This window comes from Agelaius phoeniceus, chromosome 6 (genome assembly GCF_051311805.1).
Source record: "Agelaius phoeniceus isolate bAgePho1 chromosome 6, bAgePho1.hap1, whole genome shotgun sequence".
In the NCBI taxonomy this organism is placed as follows: Eukaryota; Metazoa; Chordata; class Aves; order Passeriformes; family Icteridae; genus Agelaius; species Agelaius phoeniceus.
Window position 1 is genome coordinate 4,440,840 of NC_135270.1, and position 19,811 is coordinate 4,460,650.

Consider the following 19,811-nt stretch of genomic DNA (forward strand, 5'->3'; position numbering starts at 1 on the left):
ATTAAGAGTTTATCTCAGTGGGATACATATTTTTCCTACTGAACTTCACATAATTTATGTTATTAAGCTTATTTTAAGATGGGAGGACTCTTCTGTTCTGAACACAGAATATCCTCATGCAGGGGGATGCACCCTGGCACTCTGCCTATACCAGCACCACACAAATGAGGGCACAGCTGAGTTGTCCTCCACCTCCTTTCCATGAGTGGAACCACTCAAGAATAGTCATGTCTACTCTAAATACATGTCATCACCCTAAAAATCTCTGTATGGAAAGGTTAAATGCCTTAATGCAAAACCCAGCACCATTATTGCTTTTCTTGCTCTTCTTTTCATGTCGTTGTTGTTTTTGGTAACTTGGCCCTTGTATTCCACTCTTTTGCTTTCAGCATGTATATATTTTAATATACTACTCAAATAGAAAACTAGCAACCTGACTTGCTGAGCAAAAATAATGACATTGCTAAACTGTACAGGAAAATGCTTTACAGAACCATAAAAAACACAGGACTAAGAATATGTTTCCAAGTGCACTTACTGGACTGTTTGATAAATTATTTTAACTATTACAGTCCTTGAAACTATTCTAAAGTTGGTACCTTAATTGTTTCATGCCCTAGTAAGTGTTAAAATTTATCTTCTGGATTTTCCAAATGCCAGGTTCTGAGCACTTATTCGTGCCCACTCAGAGCCAGGTCAACACGACAGAATTTTTTATAACCTTTGCTGAAATGAAGTCTGGAGTCTCTAATTATTCTCTCCACCAGCAGATAAAAGACTAACAAATACTTCCAAGACTGGTGCTGCTGACACCACATAGTGATTTTAATTTTTTCCCTTCCTGCCTGGAAGAACAAAGTAGCCCACTAGAAATTTTGTGCACCATTTGTAAAAGCAATCCATCGACCACAGCAAGGCAAAAGCATTGGCTGGGACATGAAATATGTCCCTGTACACAGAAGAAAACCTCTGAACACTCAAGTGTTCCAAGTATGTCATCACCATTAATCTGGTGGTGTTATGAAGAAAGCATTGTCCCACCCAATTCAAAAAACATTGTTTGTTAATTAGTGTACATGAACAATCCTGAAAAATTCCTCTAGCTAAAGCAAATGACAACCCCACTACTGGTGAGATTTTCCAGACTTTTGTGCTGAGATACAAAAATCCCATTAACAGGTGAGGAATTTTGTTTCTTTATCTTCAGTACTCCAGCTTAGACCAGACTGAGTCTGCCAAGCAAATTCTGCCTAATCCAAAGAATTTTGAAGTGCTAAAACCCAAAAAAATCTATGTGCTAATGGTGTATGAGAAATGGGATGAGAACAAATAGGGAATTATCACCACTTTTAACTCTATAACCAGGATTACATTAATAATATTTTATAAATTAATCAACTTTATCACCAAAAACTACTGCTGTAGCTTGTACTACTGTACAAACCACAACACAACAGTTCCCAAATTACTAAATTCTAAGTCCAAGCTACAGCTTTCCACCACAGCAATCTTCTCTTAAATCTCCTTCACAGAGCAAGAAAAAAACCATCTTCCATTTCAACTCAACTTATCTGATTTTACCTAGAAACAGAATACTTCCAAGTAGAGCTTTATTCTCCTCAGGTGAATGCTTTGCTTTAAATCTTTACTGCTTTCTTTCAAATTGAAAAAGATGCTTTGAAATATGCTGCATTTTACTCTTCAAGAACTAATTCTATTGCTAGTCTCTAGGACAAATATGATTTTGGTGACCATATTCAAAACATCTAAGCTTCTTCACAACTGATGAAATAGAACAAATACCTACATGACAGACTTACAGCCATAAAACTACTCAAAAATTTAGTTTTTAAAACGTAGCTAACATGCAAAATCAAAATAATAAAAACTTTGATAGAGAATAAAACTAAATTGGAGAAACATAAAAACCTGTTAGAAAAGGAGCAGAACCAGATAAAACCAAGGTAAAGACAACAAAGGAAAAATGCAGGAAGAAGGAAATCCTTTAGAAAGGAAGGAGGCTGAAAAAAGACCTGCATCAGTAAGGCTCACACTCCTAGGAGAAAGTTGGTATGAGGGAAATCTCCAGTCCAGAAAAACAATAAAATCACATTCAAAGAACAAATTTCAGAGCCAACTGATCATTTCAGGAGAGAGCAGAACACCTTCCATCACTGCTGCTTTATATGAAACCAGGCTTAGACGAGGACAAGAAAATAGGAAATGTGGAAAAGAATTCCCTTAGGACACATCTCTCTGGTCCAATAAAACATCCAAAGGCTCCAGCAGTTTTCTGTGGAGGGCTATTAAAATTGTTTTTATACAGCTGCAGCAGATGGTATGATTCACTTATCTCAAAATAAAAGAGCTCAGGGAACTTGATGATATTATCCAGCATCAAGTTAGAACAAATAAAAAAGTGCCTTTCATGCAAATATTGAAACCATGAATAACGTGGAGAGCAGTCCAGTACGTAACACACTTTGTAGAGAGATGGAAGTAGAAAAAACACTGTGCCAGTGATTGTCCCAGCACATGCCACAGTCAAGAGGGCCACAATGCACACCAGAAAACTTCAGAAAGATTCAACTCATAAAAATAACACCTTACCTCTTCAGGAGGCTGCAAGAGTCAGCCCATGCAGAGGAGCACCTCACCTCTTCAGGAAACTGCAAATGGCTGCTTTTTTTGCTCCTCAGCCCAGCCTTTTATGCCCTCCTGTTGATGCCCTGCACCTGTGAGCCCTCTGCTCCCTGTGTGATTGCTCAGCACCCCTGGGCACTCCATGGCTCCTCACCTTCAATAGCATTCACCTGTCCTGCACAGCTGCACCAATCTGGGATCACCACAATCTCTATTCTCACAACTGCATTCTAGTGAGCACACTAGTCATTAACCAACACTAAACCCACACTGTGCAGACCTGCAACCTATTAAAGCATTAAAATAAAAGAAATTTAAATAATTAAAATACTCCAAATACTTGCTTTATGTATACTCAGCCCCACTCCCAATCACCACAAACTCCGTGCCCACAAATGATATTATACAAGTACAACCCTCAAAGTTCACCCTGCAAGGAAGTCCTTCCATGACTTTTGTCAGGTGAAGGTAGCACCAGGTAGAAAATAAAAATTCTCTCCCTTCCCCTTCTTTCAGGCTTCCATCAGCACCTGCAGCAATGGAATTTTGGTGTGCCAGGAACTGGACACCTGGCCAGGTGCACTCCTGATTTGAACCAGTGCTGTGGCACTGATGCTCCTGTGACTCAGCAGTGTCCTTCCATCTAAAGAGCTTCAGTGAGAAGAAAAACTGTTCAAGAGAAAAAGAATATATCATCAAAGAATCTTCCACCTCCTCCAATCACTGAAGAGGCCTTTGCTCACCATCCCAGCTTCAGCATTCATCACATATGGAAGTTGTACAGGCCTTTCTTACAGATCAAAATTACTGTCTCAGTAGTTTTTAGAAATAAGAAACTAAGCTGCAACCATCCATTCATGTTCTCGCTCCTCTGCTCTCAGTGGGAACAAGCAGGAGTCCTGCACAAAGCCTGCAAGGTTTGTTTTCTCTAATAATGCAAATGACCAAAAAAAAAAAATCAAATCAAATCAAACCTTGCTGTCCTCCCAATGCTTTAAGGTAGTTTTATTTTCCTTAATGAAACAGACAGCTTCAAGACATGTCCTGTTGTCCCATGTGCCCCATCCAGCCCTGTGCCTCAAGCTGCATGATGGCAAGAAACACACACACAAAGGAAATGAGGAACAGGAGAAAGAAAGGCTCCAAATGCTCCTGGAAAACACTGCTCATGACCTGGGGATGGTGGGCACACACGTGGACAAAAAAAGCACCATTTATTGCTATAAAACAGGGCAGAACACAAGATGAACATCAGATGTGAAAACTACCAACATTGAAAACGTAATTGGCAAGACAACACAAAAAATCTGTTTATTTTTAAGTCTGATTTTTAAAAAGCCTCGAATGATGCTTTAAAGAGTTTAGGAATAGTGAAGAAACATTAATCAGTACTAATAGGACAGTTCTTAATGACTACAAGTTTAAAAGGTCCTCAAAGGATTCTAAACATCTGTAAATGCACAGGCATGGTAAAGAGCATAATTACTGAATATGTGACCTAACAGAGCAAAAAATCCAAACTGAGTACTATAAAAATCAGAGAGGATAGTAAAAGATAATGACAACAACAGGTCTATTCAACAGCAACATCTTACACCACACAAACTTTAACAGCAAAGTACAATTAATCCAAGTAGCTAAAACCAAAACACTTCAGTGGGATGGCAGTCAGTAACACAGAGCTGACAACTGTGCTTTAATTACATTTGAGACTGTTACCAATTAGTTAGTCTGCAGCACTACAGGCTTCATGCTATGACTCAGTGCACTGACTCATTCAGGAAAACTTTCCTACACAACTACCCGGGCACCCACAAGGATGCAAGATCAAAAGGAAAGTACTTACACTGACCTTCTTAGCAAAAGTCTTGTTTTAAATTTAGATGACCAAAAGTAGATAGTGACACAAGTGCTCAAGTAGGCTTTTTGAAAGGGAGACTTTCAGGAGCACTGTTTTAACTCCATTTCAGATAAACATCTCAAAAAATCAAAGTACAAATAATGCTTTGTACAGTTAGAGACTGAAGAAGCACATTGGGTTTGGGTTTTTTTTAAGCTGCTCAAGTAGCATTATTTACTATTAATAAAAATATCTACCATCAAAAATCCTGTTTTCTGTCACTTAAGAGTCCTGTCTGATTTGAACAGTTGAAGGCTGAAATTTTTTCTGTGTTGGAAGTTGGAAGCTGATGGAAGGGGGTGGCAAAGAGTGACAAAATGTCTTCAGCCATCTCCTTGTTTTGAGAAAAAAAAAAACAACCCTGTGGTTAGATTTCTGAATTTGAACAATTCTACATTGCACTACACAGAAATGGGATTTTGAAGTTTGGCAGTGGAAACAACAGGAAGATAATCCTGGGTGAAAGATTCTTCTGGTGATATTCACATGGACCTCCACAAACCTGTTAAGATTTCCAAGTAAGACTTCTGTGCCAGGCTATGATGCCAAAGCTGCAAGTGCAGGATCCTGGAAAAGGATGTGTTAATTATTCTCATCTGATCTAATAACTTGGGAGTTTTATTTTAGGCCTAGAAGAAATTGGAGGAACAGGTAAGGCTCTTGAGGGTTAAAATGAGCATGAATGTTGCAATTAAGAAATATTTTTAAATTAAAGCATGTTTTCTCCAGAACTACACTAGAACCTACAAATCTCAGTATTTAACGTAAGTTTTTAGCAGATGAAAAAGCTGTAACTCAGAACAGGCACATGTCATCTTCTCAGAGCAAAGACAAAGAGGAACAACTTACCTAACACTGGTACTAGACCAATCAGTTAGGCTACCAAGTTGCACAAGACGTGAAGTGGTAGGTGTAGGAGTAATTAGGCATTAATTTTCTCCTGTGTTTTCCCTCTTGCAGTTAATTTCTCTCAGCACAGGTGTTTACTGTGTACTTTCACAAGCCAATTAAACTCAGCAACATGGCCCAAAAAAAGAGAAACAGAGAGAAAGCTGCATTTTTTTCTGACATGGGAGTGTGTTTAGCTGATGTGCAGAGGTCAGGGAGAGACAGGAGCTCGGGGAGTGTCAGGGTCCAGGACATTGCTCTGGCTGCCCTGAAGGACTTGAGACCCTGGCAGGGGGCTCAGAGACCTTGGCATGGAGGCAGAAATACCTGTACCTTTGTGTGCCTTTGATTTTAGCCCATGGAAACAATTCCCAACTTTGTGTGAAGAGATACAAGCCACAAGGGTTTGAGTAGAATGACAGTGAATTTGTCACAGGGCGAAAAAGTAGAACTTTGGGGATTTAGAATGGAGGTTCAAGAGGCAAGATGGAGGAATCTGGGCCTGTCCTGTACTTCTCCTTCTTGTCCTCCCCCTTCTGCTGTGATGGTGGCACTTTTGGATTGGTTTAGAGTAGAGACAGACTGTCTAACATAGGTGATAGGTATTGGAAAATTATTGTAAATAAAGTACATGTATGTTTTAGTATAAAAAGCTAACACCACCCCAAGGGCAGTCAGTGTGCCACAAACCAACCTGCTGGACAGACCTCAGCAGGTCAGAGAAAAAATGGGATAAGAGAAAATAAACAACCTTGAAAAGCAGAACTGAGGAAATCTCAACTTCTTCTTTGGTTGTGGGGCAGGGAAAAAAGACTTTCTAACCTCAGGAGCCATTTCAGCAATACAAAACCCCAGAAGGGAGGTGGTGACACAGTGGGGAGCAGAGACACTGGACCTGTCCCCTTCAGTGGCATCACTCCTTTGCACTCTGCTTGGCTCCTCCAGCAAACCCTCAGGAACAATCCATCACCTCCATTCCAGTTTTCTTTCCCAAAGTGGAGTAACACTGGAAATGGCAACATCCAAGCCAGTAACTGAGAAATGCAGCCAGCTGAGAGAGGGACACTGGAACTTTGGCCACACAGCCCCTGTGACACTCAGGAGGTCACCACACCAAGCAGGTAGGTCGTGCTGTTCCTCTTTTTTCTGTCTGTAAAACTCAGAAACTCTGGATCTGCTTCCCAGACTCGCTGTGACCTCACCAGCTGCAGGTAGTTGTCCCTCCAATGTGCTGCAAAGCTCTCCACCAAAATGCTGATTGGAAGAAGTGGAAAAACCAGGCAAAGAGGCATTTCTGCTTGGGCACTCAAAGCAGAATTTCAGCATTGCTGCCTCTATATTCTGCCAAGTGGAAGCAATACTACTGTGCTACTTTATAAGAGAGCTGTAAACATAAATTCTCTGTAATGAATTTGAATTAATTCACCTATAAAGATAATCTGTGGATGATTCAAAGGTTGTAGGGATATAATTTAAGAAACAAAAGTCTAAATTCAAAGCAGAGTTTGAACAGTGAACAGCATATAAGACATGCCCATGAACAAAATATTTAGTTTATTTCCCCAGCACTGTCTGGCTGTACCTACCTGAACAGGCCAGTGGAAGGAGAGTCTCAAAGGACAGAACCACCCTTTTGTCTGGGCCCTTGCACAAAGGCCAGTAGGTTTCATTCCAGATCACTTCCAAGGTCATTTTCTTTTTTTAATAGTGTCCCAAGATTACAGTTTGCTTATAAATTCAATGCCAGCAGAGGTCAGCATTCAATCCTGCTCACCAATTACCCATGTAAAAAATTCTCCATCCAAAAAGAGAGAAGTCAAACAATATATACAAACAAAATACACACTATGTATGCCCACTCCCAAACTCACAATAGCAATACTGCTGGTTGTAAATAATGGCATCTATCAAAACTTCAACTATTGGATCAGATCATGTTTCTAGAACTACTCTAAATCTAGAACTACTTCTGCTAAAGCAAAAATACTGATTAGAAGATTTAGCAATAGGAGATCTTCTCCTTCTTAGCATTTCAGCCCCCAGTGGGAGAAAACTGAGTTTCCTTGGAGCTTCCTCCCCTTATGCTCTGCCACAAGTCAGCATCTGTCTACAAATTGCCATTGCATTTCTCCATCCTAAGCACTGTTTCTTTGGTTGACTCAAGATGCAACTTAAAATGGGTAAGTATTCTGTGTCCTCCCAATTTATCTCAAAATTATTTATTGCACCTACCACTATGTCCTACCTAATGCATGCACAGATCAAGCATGTAGAGAAAAGTTTGTATTTTAATTTTTGCATAACAACCCAAGAATGTGTCCTCAATTCCCATTAAATATACAAGAATTAAAGCAGTATACTTGTTTTATATGTCTGACATATAAAACAGGGTTTTTGAAATTACATGAAATAAACCAGATTGTTAAAAACTATTGGCATCGTGAGACATGATACATAAATTACTTGTGAGAGAGCAACAAAGATTTGTTAGTAGACAAAAGTACTTTTAGAGAAATGCTGGAAGAGTTGTTCTGTTTTTCCAAATGATCTAAGAAACTACACAGATCCAAAGTCTCAGAAGAAAACATTATTAAAACATACCTTGCTGCTATTCACATGCAAAAAAGAAAATCTATCCCAGAACTAAGAAAATGAGAGGTCAGTGAGACCAAGTTATTCTTGCATTTTCATACAATTTTATTCAAATTTAGTAAGAAGCAATATTTAGGCTTCAGCATGCTAATAACTTTCACTTTCTCTTAGGAGAATTCAAAATATTTTGCAAATAAGTTCTGTGAAGTAAATCAGACATAGCTGTTTTTCAACTAGAGCACTTTGATTTTTAATCACCTGTTCAAAATCAGAAGGGAAAATAATATTACAAATCCAGTGAATCACACACACGGTCCACAGACACCTTGCTGTGCTATGCTCCCATCCTGAGAAGCTGCAATTTCTATTTGCATTCTGTTACTTCTGTCAGAACTCTAAAAATGAGAGGTGACGTTCTGATGTCATCTCAACGTCAATCAGTAACAGCACACTGCCATGCTGCAACATAAAACTCCTTAACAATAAAAAGGAGCAAAAAAGGAACTTCTGGAAAATAAAAACATCTGCAGCAAGAAGTGGTTGAGGTAATCCTGTAGAGCAAAGCCTCACTACAGGCTTCCTTGCAGTAAACTGGAAAATGTTTTAAACCTATACAAGGTAAACAAGCTTTATACAAATCTGTAGACCCAGAAACCAATAAGGTGATTTAGATAACACCACTATGAAAATTATGAGCAGCTACTGACCTGTACAGGCGTAATTCCCATCCAAAGCTTGCTCAAGTATACAAGAGCTGAACTTGTCAGTGAAAATATTATAAAGGGATTAAAAGGTATTCTGCAGGATGACATGGCCTGCCAGAAAATAAAGTTGACCAAAAAAGCAAAAATTTACAGTTCTATATTTTTGATAATGGTAATAAATTACACCAAAAAACCTGTTTTTTTCTAGCACCTACGAAAAGGAAATGATCAAATTAAGTACATAGCAAAAAAGAATTTTGGTTGCAAGCAAAAGATGTCTCCTATCAGTTCTGTACAGTTCATGTCTTTCAACTGCGTAAAAAGTTATCACTTGTAATTTCAAAAAATACGGCCTGATAGGTAAAACACAACTGGACTAATTTTTCTCCACAAGTAATTTTTGACAGACTATGAAATGATAAAAAAGTTGTTTACACACCAAGTCTAACAACTTAGATCACAAAGAGAATATAAATGAATAGTTGGCATTTTGCAGGAAAACGGCTTCCTCAGATCACGCAATATAAAATGATTTTCCAGCATTGGCCTATTCAGCAATTCAGTGTAAAGCAAGCATCAGTTCCCATTTTTCCCATTCAGCCCATTGGTACATCAACAGAGGATGCTGCTAGATTGTATTAGTGCACAGCTGAAATATCTATAACATCACTAAGTTGGCATATCCAAGAATTTCAGGAACTTGCACCACCAACCATCTCTTCATCATTTCACACAGAGGAGAAACAAGATTCCTACGAACACATTTTGCAGCACCCATCATGCCACCCACCACTTAATGCCTCAAAATAATTCCCCATGTATTTTCTTCACAAGGGTTTCATTTTCTGATTACAGCTAAACATGAGACAACACATGAACAAAAGTGAACAGGTTTTGTATGAAGACACAAAAAAAGGCATTTTACCTCTGCTCTGTTTTGCACTCCTTACTCATTTTCTAGAGCCCCTTCCCCCTTGCACAAGAGGTAAGAGAAGCAAACCACCACCTGCCTCTGCCACCTGCTTTTAGAAAGCACTGGCAGACCTTGCCTCACTATGCATTATTTACTTCACTCATTTTCCTAAGAGTAATGTTGTCTGGAATTAGATTTAATGACGTTATGACTCAAACACACCATTATTAACATTTCCATAGGAAATTAAAATTTCAGTGTCTCAATGACTTCAGCTAATCATCAGACTTAACAAGAAAAAGCTGACTTCCTCTGCCTAACTCAGAAGAAACTTCTTTCCTCAATTATAACTGAGGAGATATTTAAGATGTAATGAAAATTTTACAAAGGCTCAAGTAAAAATCTAATTCTTTATCATTAATGGCAAGCCAACTCTAAAAAAGCCATGGATGTGTTTTTGGTAAGCCTTGGCTGCCAGGTTCCTACAGCAATTTGACATTAAACAATACCATTTTGATACAGAGTCAGCCTGGAACAATATTCATTTATTTCAAGTACATTATTAAAACAGAAGAATTTGTCATTTATTAAAACACAGTTATTAGAAAAGTATTTTCCCAAGATGATGAGCATCAGCAAACATCACTGAAATGAAGATAACATGCTCAGGAAGTCTGGGAAAAACTAAAAATATTAAAAAAAAAAAATCAGATCACACATGTGTATGAACCTTCAAATACCTGTTTAAACAACATATTTAGTAGCTTAACCTTTTAATCATCTCTTTACCCAGGTTAATTCTGTGCAAAACTACTCCCAACAGTATAAAACACAAAATAAGAAAAAAAATCTGCAGATACCTCCCATACTCCACCTGTTATCTTCAATTGCTAGTAATATTCTGTGTGATAGAAAAAAAGTCTGCATTTCTGTTTGCAAACTCAAATTCAAATATTTAATAAGAAAGCTTAGCCAAAAGGCTGACTAAAGACACACAGTACTAGATGAGGAGGAAATGAGTAGCTACATATATTAATTATCACCCTTTCTGAGAACACAGGCTCACTCAAGTTAAAATTTAAAGGGCTTAGATTACTTTCTGGTGAATTTTATTAGTTTTCCCCAAGAGGTGCAAAGACTAATGCTGTCACAACAGCAAAGGAGAGCATACACAGCGTCACTGCAAGCTGAGTCACCCCAAAGCACTGAATCTTCCTTTATTATAACACAGCATCTTAAGCAGCCTCCTGAAGGGCTGTCATTTGTTATGTGATAGAGCAGGAACAGCAAAGGAGATGTTCCATCAAAGCAGATGTGCACATCTGCAGAGCTGCTTGCAGCAGGCAGCCCCTGCTCCCTTGCTGGTCTCTCTGGATACAGCAGCTGCAGGCTGTCCTTCCTCTACTGCCACAGAGAAAGATGCAGAAGCAAGTTGGGCAGAGGTCTTCTGCTTGTGGCTGCTGGTAACATTTGGGTATGGCTCCAGAGAGCCAGGATGCAGCTGGGAAGATGAGGGGGTCAGGCAGATGTGCGAGAACTACAGCCTGAACATTCTTTCCTCTGCAGCTGTAGCCATCAACTTATTCTTCCTCTCATCCAAGTATTCTAGTTACTTCCTCTCTGAAGACCTAATTCTGGAAGGATAAAAAAAGTAACATCTGCCAGGACTTCTTCAGCATGCCTCATTCATATCCTGCCATCAGTCAGATCCAAACCCACAGACATGTTTCATTTCCTGGTCCCACAGTCTAATCACTCAGCAGTACCAGCTTCAACACAGAGAACAGTTATGCAGTGCTCTCAGATAAATCACACATGCTTTCAGTCACCCGTCAATATGGAATTTAAGATGCCTGTACTCTTGGAGAGCCCACTAGAGAAGTCAGTAAAACAAGCAGACAGTTGAAGAGCGTGACCTCCTCTGCCTCCTCAACTGGCAAGCTGTTCCTGAGTATCACCTCCTGTCCTGTTCTCTTCCCAGTCCCCTTCTGTCCTCTCTCATCTTGGGATGGCACTCACACAGATGCAGATACTGTAAAACACACATGACATTTGTTGGCATTACACTGTTCAATAACACTCCTTCTCCCTTAGCACATTGCATTTTGCCTGCATGTCACAGCAAAGAGCAACTGGTTCTAAGTCACAGAACGTAAGCAAATGGGGTCTGCTCTTCCAAACCTGCATGCATACACTACCATTGCAAAACCAGACAATATTAGTAGTTAAAATCATAATAAATACCTGAAGCACCAACTTTTGCACATCTTGATCAAAGCTATTTTGAGAATATTTTCCAATTTCATGCACTAACTTCAAATGCTAACTTCACTAAAATCATCCCTCTTGAAGTATGATTTTAGCCAAGTATTTTAAACAGTGCTATCTGATGAGAATCCATTTAACTAGTTTCCTAGTAGATACACCCAAAAATAAAGATATTTTGCATAAATACACATTTTATTGCAGGGACATTTTATTACACACTTCCACACATGGCTGTGATCTGAAGCCTGGCTAGCCACATCTGTAAATATACAATATGTGCAGCCAGGACATCAGGCAAGGTAAGAGTGACAGAAAAAACACACAGGAACTACATGATCAACTGAAACAGCTCTCAATATGCCCCAGTAACATCCAAGTACCAAGGGGAAAAAAGTGTGTTCTGGAATTCCCAGAATATTTTCAGAATTACTGTATGTTAATTTATTGACTCGCAAGTTTCTGTATATTCATTCCTTTTTTACAACAAACACTACAAAGCTCACTGTGCTGCTGACAGAGAAAAATTAGCCAAAAAATTTGCATATGGAAAGATATTTTCAGCATGCTTCCCATAAAAAAAAAGTTGTTTCTACAATAAAGAACATTATGCAATTTGACTGCTTTATGTCACCTTATTCATTTTACAAGTCCAGTGAAAAACAAGGTAAAACAATAAAAACTTTTACTACGTCCACGTGTCTGTAGTGCTTTCCCAAAACAAGTATTTAATCATTTACCTGATGATGCAACTAATATTCCCTTCCAAACTTGGTATTTTGGCTGCATTTTACCAAAACACTCATACAACTTGAGAAGTCAGAATTAATTTTTCCAGGTCCCTTTTCAATTCCTGTTTACTTTGGGCACCCAGTAGAAAAGTTCAATTTTGAGCACCTCTAGCATAAATGGCTCATTGCAGTTAGAAATGACTTGCAGATGGCTTGGGAGGTGCTAGGAGAAGAAGCCTGGTCACCAGCACGACCATGTAACTATTTATACAGCACAACACTTGGAAAGCTTTGCCACAGAACAGAAGTCCCCTCTGCAGGGTGCTGTACAGAGAAAGGTTAGTTCTGCCTTACATTTACACTTGCTACAAGGCACAGAGGGAATACTAATGTATGGACAAGAATAAACAGAAAGTAAGAGAACAACTCCAGAAGTGACTCTGCTTTCTCCCAGCAGCAGTCTCCCTCAGCTTCCTTCAGGTGTGTTCTATTACCTGAGTAGCTCTGCAGAAAAGGAAGGAAACAACCATGCTCCCCATCAAAACCCAAGAGTAGCAACAGAACCTCCAGGAGGTGAAAAGCTCCTTCAAACCTGAACCCCAGACCTCCAGCAGAACTTCACTCACAACAAAACAATGTCTGGCTGTCAGCAGTGTCTTACGCTTCCTTCCTGTTATTTTACAAGTCCATGCTCACACTCCTTCTGAAAGAGAATAATTGGATGTTTGGATGTGTGAAAATAGTAACTATCCTGAAAACAAAGCAGTATGTAACTGGAAGAGTGAAAGGAAAGCTCATGGCAAAGCTGCACGTTCTCAGGAAATACTTGTCTCTTTCTAGAAACCAACACATGATTTCCAAGACAAAGAAATAATAACACAAGGACCAACTCACAATTTCCAAGACAAAGAGGGTACCTCCTTCAATGAATGCCAGGTAGCAAAAACAATCTGAATAACATCATGGCAAATCAAAAGGGAAATATCCACAGGAAGTCCTGGCTAACTCAAGATGATGTCAGATGAGATCTCTTTGGGGAAAATTACCTGCCTTCTTTTTTTTTTAATACAAATGAAGATCAGGAGGTAAAGAAATCATCTAATATTAATGGCTTAACCACTTAAACACTGGAGAAAATGGAAAGGTCTCATTCATTATTTCTCACCCCAAGTTTGACCACCTACCATTTAATTTACAAATACTAAAAAAAGCCCAGCTTCTAGAACTATCATGAAGTAAATCATACTAGCAGAGCTTATAGTATCTCCATTATAGTCTCTTCTAGATCATACTCAACCATGGATAAAATCAATCACATAAAACCACAGATGTCACCGGGTTACAGGTTTCCCCATATAATGAGTAATATTTGCATAATATTTGCTTCTCTTCTAGTTGGAGTTTATACCTTGAAGTATTTGTTGGTGCTGGAACACTATCATTTCCTAGAGCTTTGCAACTCAAAAACCTTTAAGATTCTCATAAGAACAGTTAAAATTTCAGAGTTTCATCCTCTGGCATTCATATTAGAACTCCTTGCTGTTGAAGCTCTTTTACTTAACATTATAGCCACAGTATGTGGAAAAGATCCACATCTCAAGTTAAAATAAACATGAGTACTGCAAAGGAAAACAATAGGACAAAGTAGGTTGAAAACTGGGGAAACATACTTCTGGATGTCCAAACATTGATTCAAAATAGGTTTGGTTCTTTAAGAGAACAGAGAACTGCCCAGACAACTGCAAAAACATTGGTCAGCTATTTGCAGGTATAGCAACACCCATGGACTGACAAGATGAAAATGTAGTGGAATCAACACAGTAAACTTCAAGAGGAAATTACTTACGTGTGGACTGAGTGCAAAAGACTTTTCAATGAGCAGTGAGGAGGATTGGTAAAATCTAACTGGTAGTCCTTGCTTCAAAGACAGGACTACTACAGGGATCTTGTGAAACAAGGCAATAAAAGAGGATTCAAAGATAAATGGAAGTATTATTGCTCCAACTCCTGACAAACAGATTCCCCAAAGGAGACAGTCAACAAGAATATTCAGTGGGAGGGCACTAACATCTTTATCTCAGCGGTGACTCACTCTTAAGTAACATTTCCTTTCCTAAGAACCTCTAGAAGTAAAATGAAAATCCCATTCAGTGACCATATCTAGAGGGAGAACATCATCTTTCTAATTAGATTTTTTTATATTGGTACCTCCTTGTCTTAAGACACAAGAAGAACGAGAGGCCCAAATCAGCTATTTTATAACAAAGACTATAACTCTATTAAAGCTGAGCAAAGGAAATCTTTATGTGTGAAGAGAGAATAAAGCAGAAAAACTGAATTCAGGATCAGAGCACTGCCTTTCCTGCCCACAAAACAAAGTGTTCATAGACTTCCTGTCATGATTATCATCATAAAAATATAAATTGATGTGACCCTCCCAGCTGACATATGCAAGTTAGTACAAACTGATAACCATCACTAGGGTTAGTGAGGAACTGTCTCAACTTGTTTAGACTTTCACTGACACTAGCAAAACTCAGCTAACACATTGCATCCTTTTGCACACTACTTATTTTTCGAGGCTTCAGAAAGTGCTGTGAATACATGCAGAAAAAGAAAAACAGAAATGCTGAACAGTTTGCAATTGCAGTCATGCTGAACAGGTTGGCAGCATTATAAATGCTTGTGTTTGAGGCAAACACACTTGGGCTCTCTTACAGCAGTCATAAGTGGTTCACTACCAGTTTAGGAATCTGAAAAATCTGCATACACAGACCTGAAAAAATCCCATCCCAATAATAAGCTATTTTACAACCATAAATATTTAAATTAGAAAAAGTCTCCAGGGGCAGTAATAGTTACTCTCCACAGTTCACAACCTTGGAGAGCTTCTTTTACAAGTCCTGTTGCCAAGTAAGATTTTCTACATCAACAAAGAGAGTGTAATGGACACTGACTTCATCAGGCTCTTCTTATCAAAGTAAAAAACTTACACAACTGGAAAAAATATTTCACATAGTGCATCACAGTTTATATATTCATTTAATGTGTGAAAATGTCACCACAGTTCTGACATCAGAATAAAATCTGAACTCCAAGTTCCTTATGTTAAAATAAACATGAGTATTTCTCATGTTTATATATGTATATATATGTTTATATATGTATTTCTCTAATTTAGGTGTCCAACAGTAGAACACATGCAATTAAAGCAATTTGTATGCTAATGTGTATCAACACTATCTGCATTTTCACTGCTTCTTCAAAGACTTAAAATTGATACCCAAAGCAACAAGATTTTACTGCAAATTTTTGACCACTGAATCCACCTCAAACTTGCTACATCACTTTGCCACTGTGGGATCCTGCTGTTCTCAAATAAAAATAAAAACACGCACACTTTGACCTTTCTACTTCTTGGCCTATTGTTCTAGTCTTTGTAGTAAAACAACACCCTGATAAGCCTAAACTAGAAGATTCTATGAAGCTAACATAAGCACTAAAATCACAGATCAAAGCACCTGAAATGTGAACGTTATTTAAGAATTTACATTATTCAAAAAATCCTTTCAAATTAATACTGAGACCACCCAGACAAAACCATTTCCCTGGGTATAATTTTTTTTTTCAATTTTTTTCAGGTGTAACCATGTACTACCCCAGACACCAAAAGCAAAGCACTCAGTACCATACCCAAACCAGAAGCCTTGAACCAGTTCTCCATGCCAATGAGGCTACACAATTTTTAAAACTTACATACTTACAACCTCTTATCCAAGAGGAAGAGGGCTCTTCAAAAACTGATGAGATAACCACACATGAGAACTCTCCTCTGAGTCATTAACATCACCTTAAGAACACACAAGTGCAACTCAGAAAGACAAGCACAAGAGCAACAGAAGAGTCAAATATGACAGTTTTAATAAACACCACCTACCTGGGCATTCAGGCACAGAGACACCAGAATTTTATTAGTTTGAATACAGAGTTTTAATGGGAACTTCAAAACAATTGAGAACCTTTGAAAGATACAGCTGATTGTTTAAGAGCATCCCTTTATTCCTCTAAACAAAAGTCCACACTCCACAAATTTGTCTGCTGCACTGTTAATGGATCACAGATGGCAATTAATCATTTAACTCACCTGACCTGGCTGAGGGGATAAACAATTAACAACCTCCTCCAGCATCACTGGTACGTGCAATCTTCCAGAATTACTGTTCTCTGTATTTTGAGGCAGCTCTTCAGTTTCACATTTCTGGACAGTTTGTTCCTCTGACTCAGAGTCAGAAAGCTTTTCTGATGAAGAATGGATCCTTCTGGCCAAACCAGCCACATTTACCGAGTTCAGTTTCAACTTACTCAGAAACAAACATTTGCAAAGTTGGCACAGATTTTGAGGTAACATTTTGGAGCTGATCAGCCTAGAAGAGCAGTAGATGTTGGAAATTACTTTCAAACAAATATTTGTTTAAATAACATAGGGGAAATGCTATAGGCAAAGCTATACACATTCAAAGTTGGGCAGCTTTATAGATATGTCACATCAGCAAAATGTTTTCAGAACTTAAAAGATTATCTACAAATCAATAATGTTCAAGCAGTAAGATGATTCTTTTCACCATTAGATTTTACTATGTGCTTTTGTTGACTTTACCTTGCCAGAGGCTACCAATACTTTGCCTGCATAAGGATATGCTGATAAAGTTACTCTGCTGATAATTTAGGCTTTAACAGGGCCATAATTCACCCACCTTAAATTTGAAAGTGCACATCACTTAACTTTGAGCAGACACACGGATGTGTGTTTTGCAACAATCCCCGGTGTGCCTACAGAAAACATGAGCATTACCACGGTGTGCTCTGCTGGCTCTGGCTGGAGTTCATTTCCTCCCGAGGAGCTGAGCTGGGGCTGCTTTGGGTTTCTGCTGGGCACAGCAGGGAGGAGACACAGCTGGGGCAGTGACCCAAGGCCCTGAAGGGATTCCCCAGAGCAAAGGACACCGTGCTCCAGACAGAAAGGGGCAGAGCAGGATCGGGGTGGTGGCACCGCTGTTCCCAACAATGGTGACCATTAATTATCACCCGAGATGGGCCCTGCTCTCCCGGAGATGGCTGAGCCCACGGGAAGGCTTTCCTTGTTCTGCCCTGCTTGTCTGCACAGCTTCTGGCTCACCTGCTCAACTCTCTCCATGGCACCCACCGAGTTTGTGCCTTTTCTCCCTTCCCCTTCTGTCCCGGCCCCTCTGCTGAGGGCGAGGAGCGGCTGAGCCCCGGCAGTGCCCCCATCCCTGCCCTGCCCTGCCCTGGGGGAACGCGAGGGACTCTGCCCACAGAGAGCCCCCTCCTCCTGCACACCGGGCATCTCCTCCTCAGGGCGAGCGTAGAGTTTGTGTTTTATTTCATTTTACACAGCGCACGCCCGGAGGTGCGGCCTGAGGGGCACCGCTGCAGGCCGCTCCCGCGGGCCGGCACCGGCGCTGGAGCAGAACCAAAGGCGGCGGGGACAGAAACCCCAGCCCAAAGCGCTTTGGATCGGAGGCGGCCGGAGCAGCGCCCGCGGCCCGCCCCGCGCGGGAGGAGAGTCCGGGGGCTGGAGCCGCACACGCGGAGTCACAGGCGGCCGCTCCCCGGCAGCACCGGGAGCGCCGCCCTTCCCTCACGGCCGCCCTCATTCCCTCCCTGCCCCCTCCCGCTGGCTCCGCCGCCGCCCGCACCCCTCAGACCCCGCGCACGCCGCTGCGCGCCCGGTCCCACGCACTCACCGCTGGCGCCGTCGCTCAGCTGACGTCACGGCGCACAGCCAATGAGGAGGCGAGGAGCGCGGCCTGCCCGTGTTTGAATTGCGCGGCCGGTGGATGGCGGTTGGTGCGGGAGAGCGACCGAGAGACAGAGCCCGGGACGGTGCGGGCACGGCCTGGGGGAGAGAGAGAGAGAGAGACAGAGAGACAGAGACGGAGACCGGGAACGGCCGAAGGCACGGCCCGGGCGGGTCTGGGAGGGGCGCGGCTGAGGGAGGCGAGCCGGCCCTGGAGCCGCAGCGGCGGCGCTGGGAGCCTGCACCGTGTCCCTGCTAGGGGTGAGCCAGCAGCGCGCTGCCAACAGCAGCAATGGGCTGTTTAAAGGGAATGGGCTGTTGAAAGGGAATTCCGCTTTGGGGCCGGTTACTGCATCCCCTGTACTGCCGGGCACGTTAACGTAAACCCCGCTTTAACTCTCTTTAAATGTACGCGCGACGTGCCCGGGTCAGTCCAGGGAGGACAACACGGGCAGCTCCTCTCTGTGCTGAAGAGCAAAAAGGCTGCTCGCCTTGGTCCACAGAAACGCGGTGCCTCCTCTGAAGGCTTGGTCTGTGTAAAGGAACGCCTGTAGGCCATGTAGTACTTCACATTCTGAAATAAACTCGAGAATTCCCTGGGGCAGTGCTGGTTGGTTCCTTTCTGGAAGTTGTGCTGAGCTAAGGCACCTTTCGAGGCCATTGCAGAGTTTGCCAAAGACTCCTTGGGGCAGCCCTTGGGCCCAGCACAGGGGCCTGAGCAAATGCGTGAACTGCTTGGAAGAGTGAAAGGCTCCTCTTGCAAATAAAACCTCTCTTGTGTGCTGCAGAAAGGATTCGGCTGCTGGATCCGAAAGGGTGCTGGGAGCGGAGCCGGGGAGCAGAAGGGATGACTCCTGCCAAGGAAGAAGATGTCTGCAGCCACGTCAAAGTGGTGGTGCGGGTGCGCCCAGAGAGCCAGAAGGAGAAGCAGGGCAGCTTCAGCAGGGTGGTCCGTGTCATCGACCAGCACGTGCTGGTCTTTGATCCTAAGGAGGAGCAGAGTGACCCACAGGCATAGCTTGAACAGGATTGCACCCTTACACATCAAGTCCTGAAAGGACCATCCAATTCCTTTCTCCTAAAAGGCTCCAAAAAGGCAGGTTGTGTAGGGGACAATCTACATAACATTTTAAGGTTACGCTGGAAAAATAAAATCTTATTTATTTATCTAGGAAAGAGCCAGTTTGATAGCCATAATGACAGGGGAAACAGTAAAGCAGGAATAACAAATGGAACATTTGATATTTCTTTGCTTTATTATGAGTTCTTTACATTCTCACAGCCTGAAAGTCACAGCCTGCCTTCAAATGTCTTCAAAACTACAGGAACAATTTTGTGAAACCCCAACATGTGAACT

The 19,811-nt window shown here is 41.1% G+C and overlaps 1 protein-coding gene across 1 annotated transcript in view; it reads right to left on the reverse strand.

Annotated features, from left to right (window-relative positions):
• Nucleotides 1–19,811, reverse strand: part of METTL15 (methyltransferase 15, mitochondrial 12S rRNA N4-cytidine) — an 83,463-nt gene that overhangs the window by 60,366 nt on the left and 3,286 nt on the right. The window contains exons 2-3 of the mRNA XM_054635459.2: nucleotides 18,402–18,553; nucleotides 16,781–17,060 (exon numbers count right to left, since the gene is read on the reverse strand). Coding sequence (XP_054491434.2) covers nucleotides 16,781–17,044 — 264 coding nt within the window. The 5' untranslated portion in view covers nucleotides 17,045–17,060; nucleotides 18,402–18,553. The remainder of the gene's footprint in view (nucleotides 1–16,780; nucleotides 17,061–18,401; nucleotides 18,554–19,811) is intronic.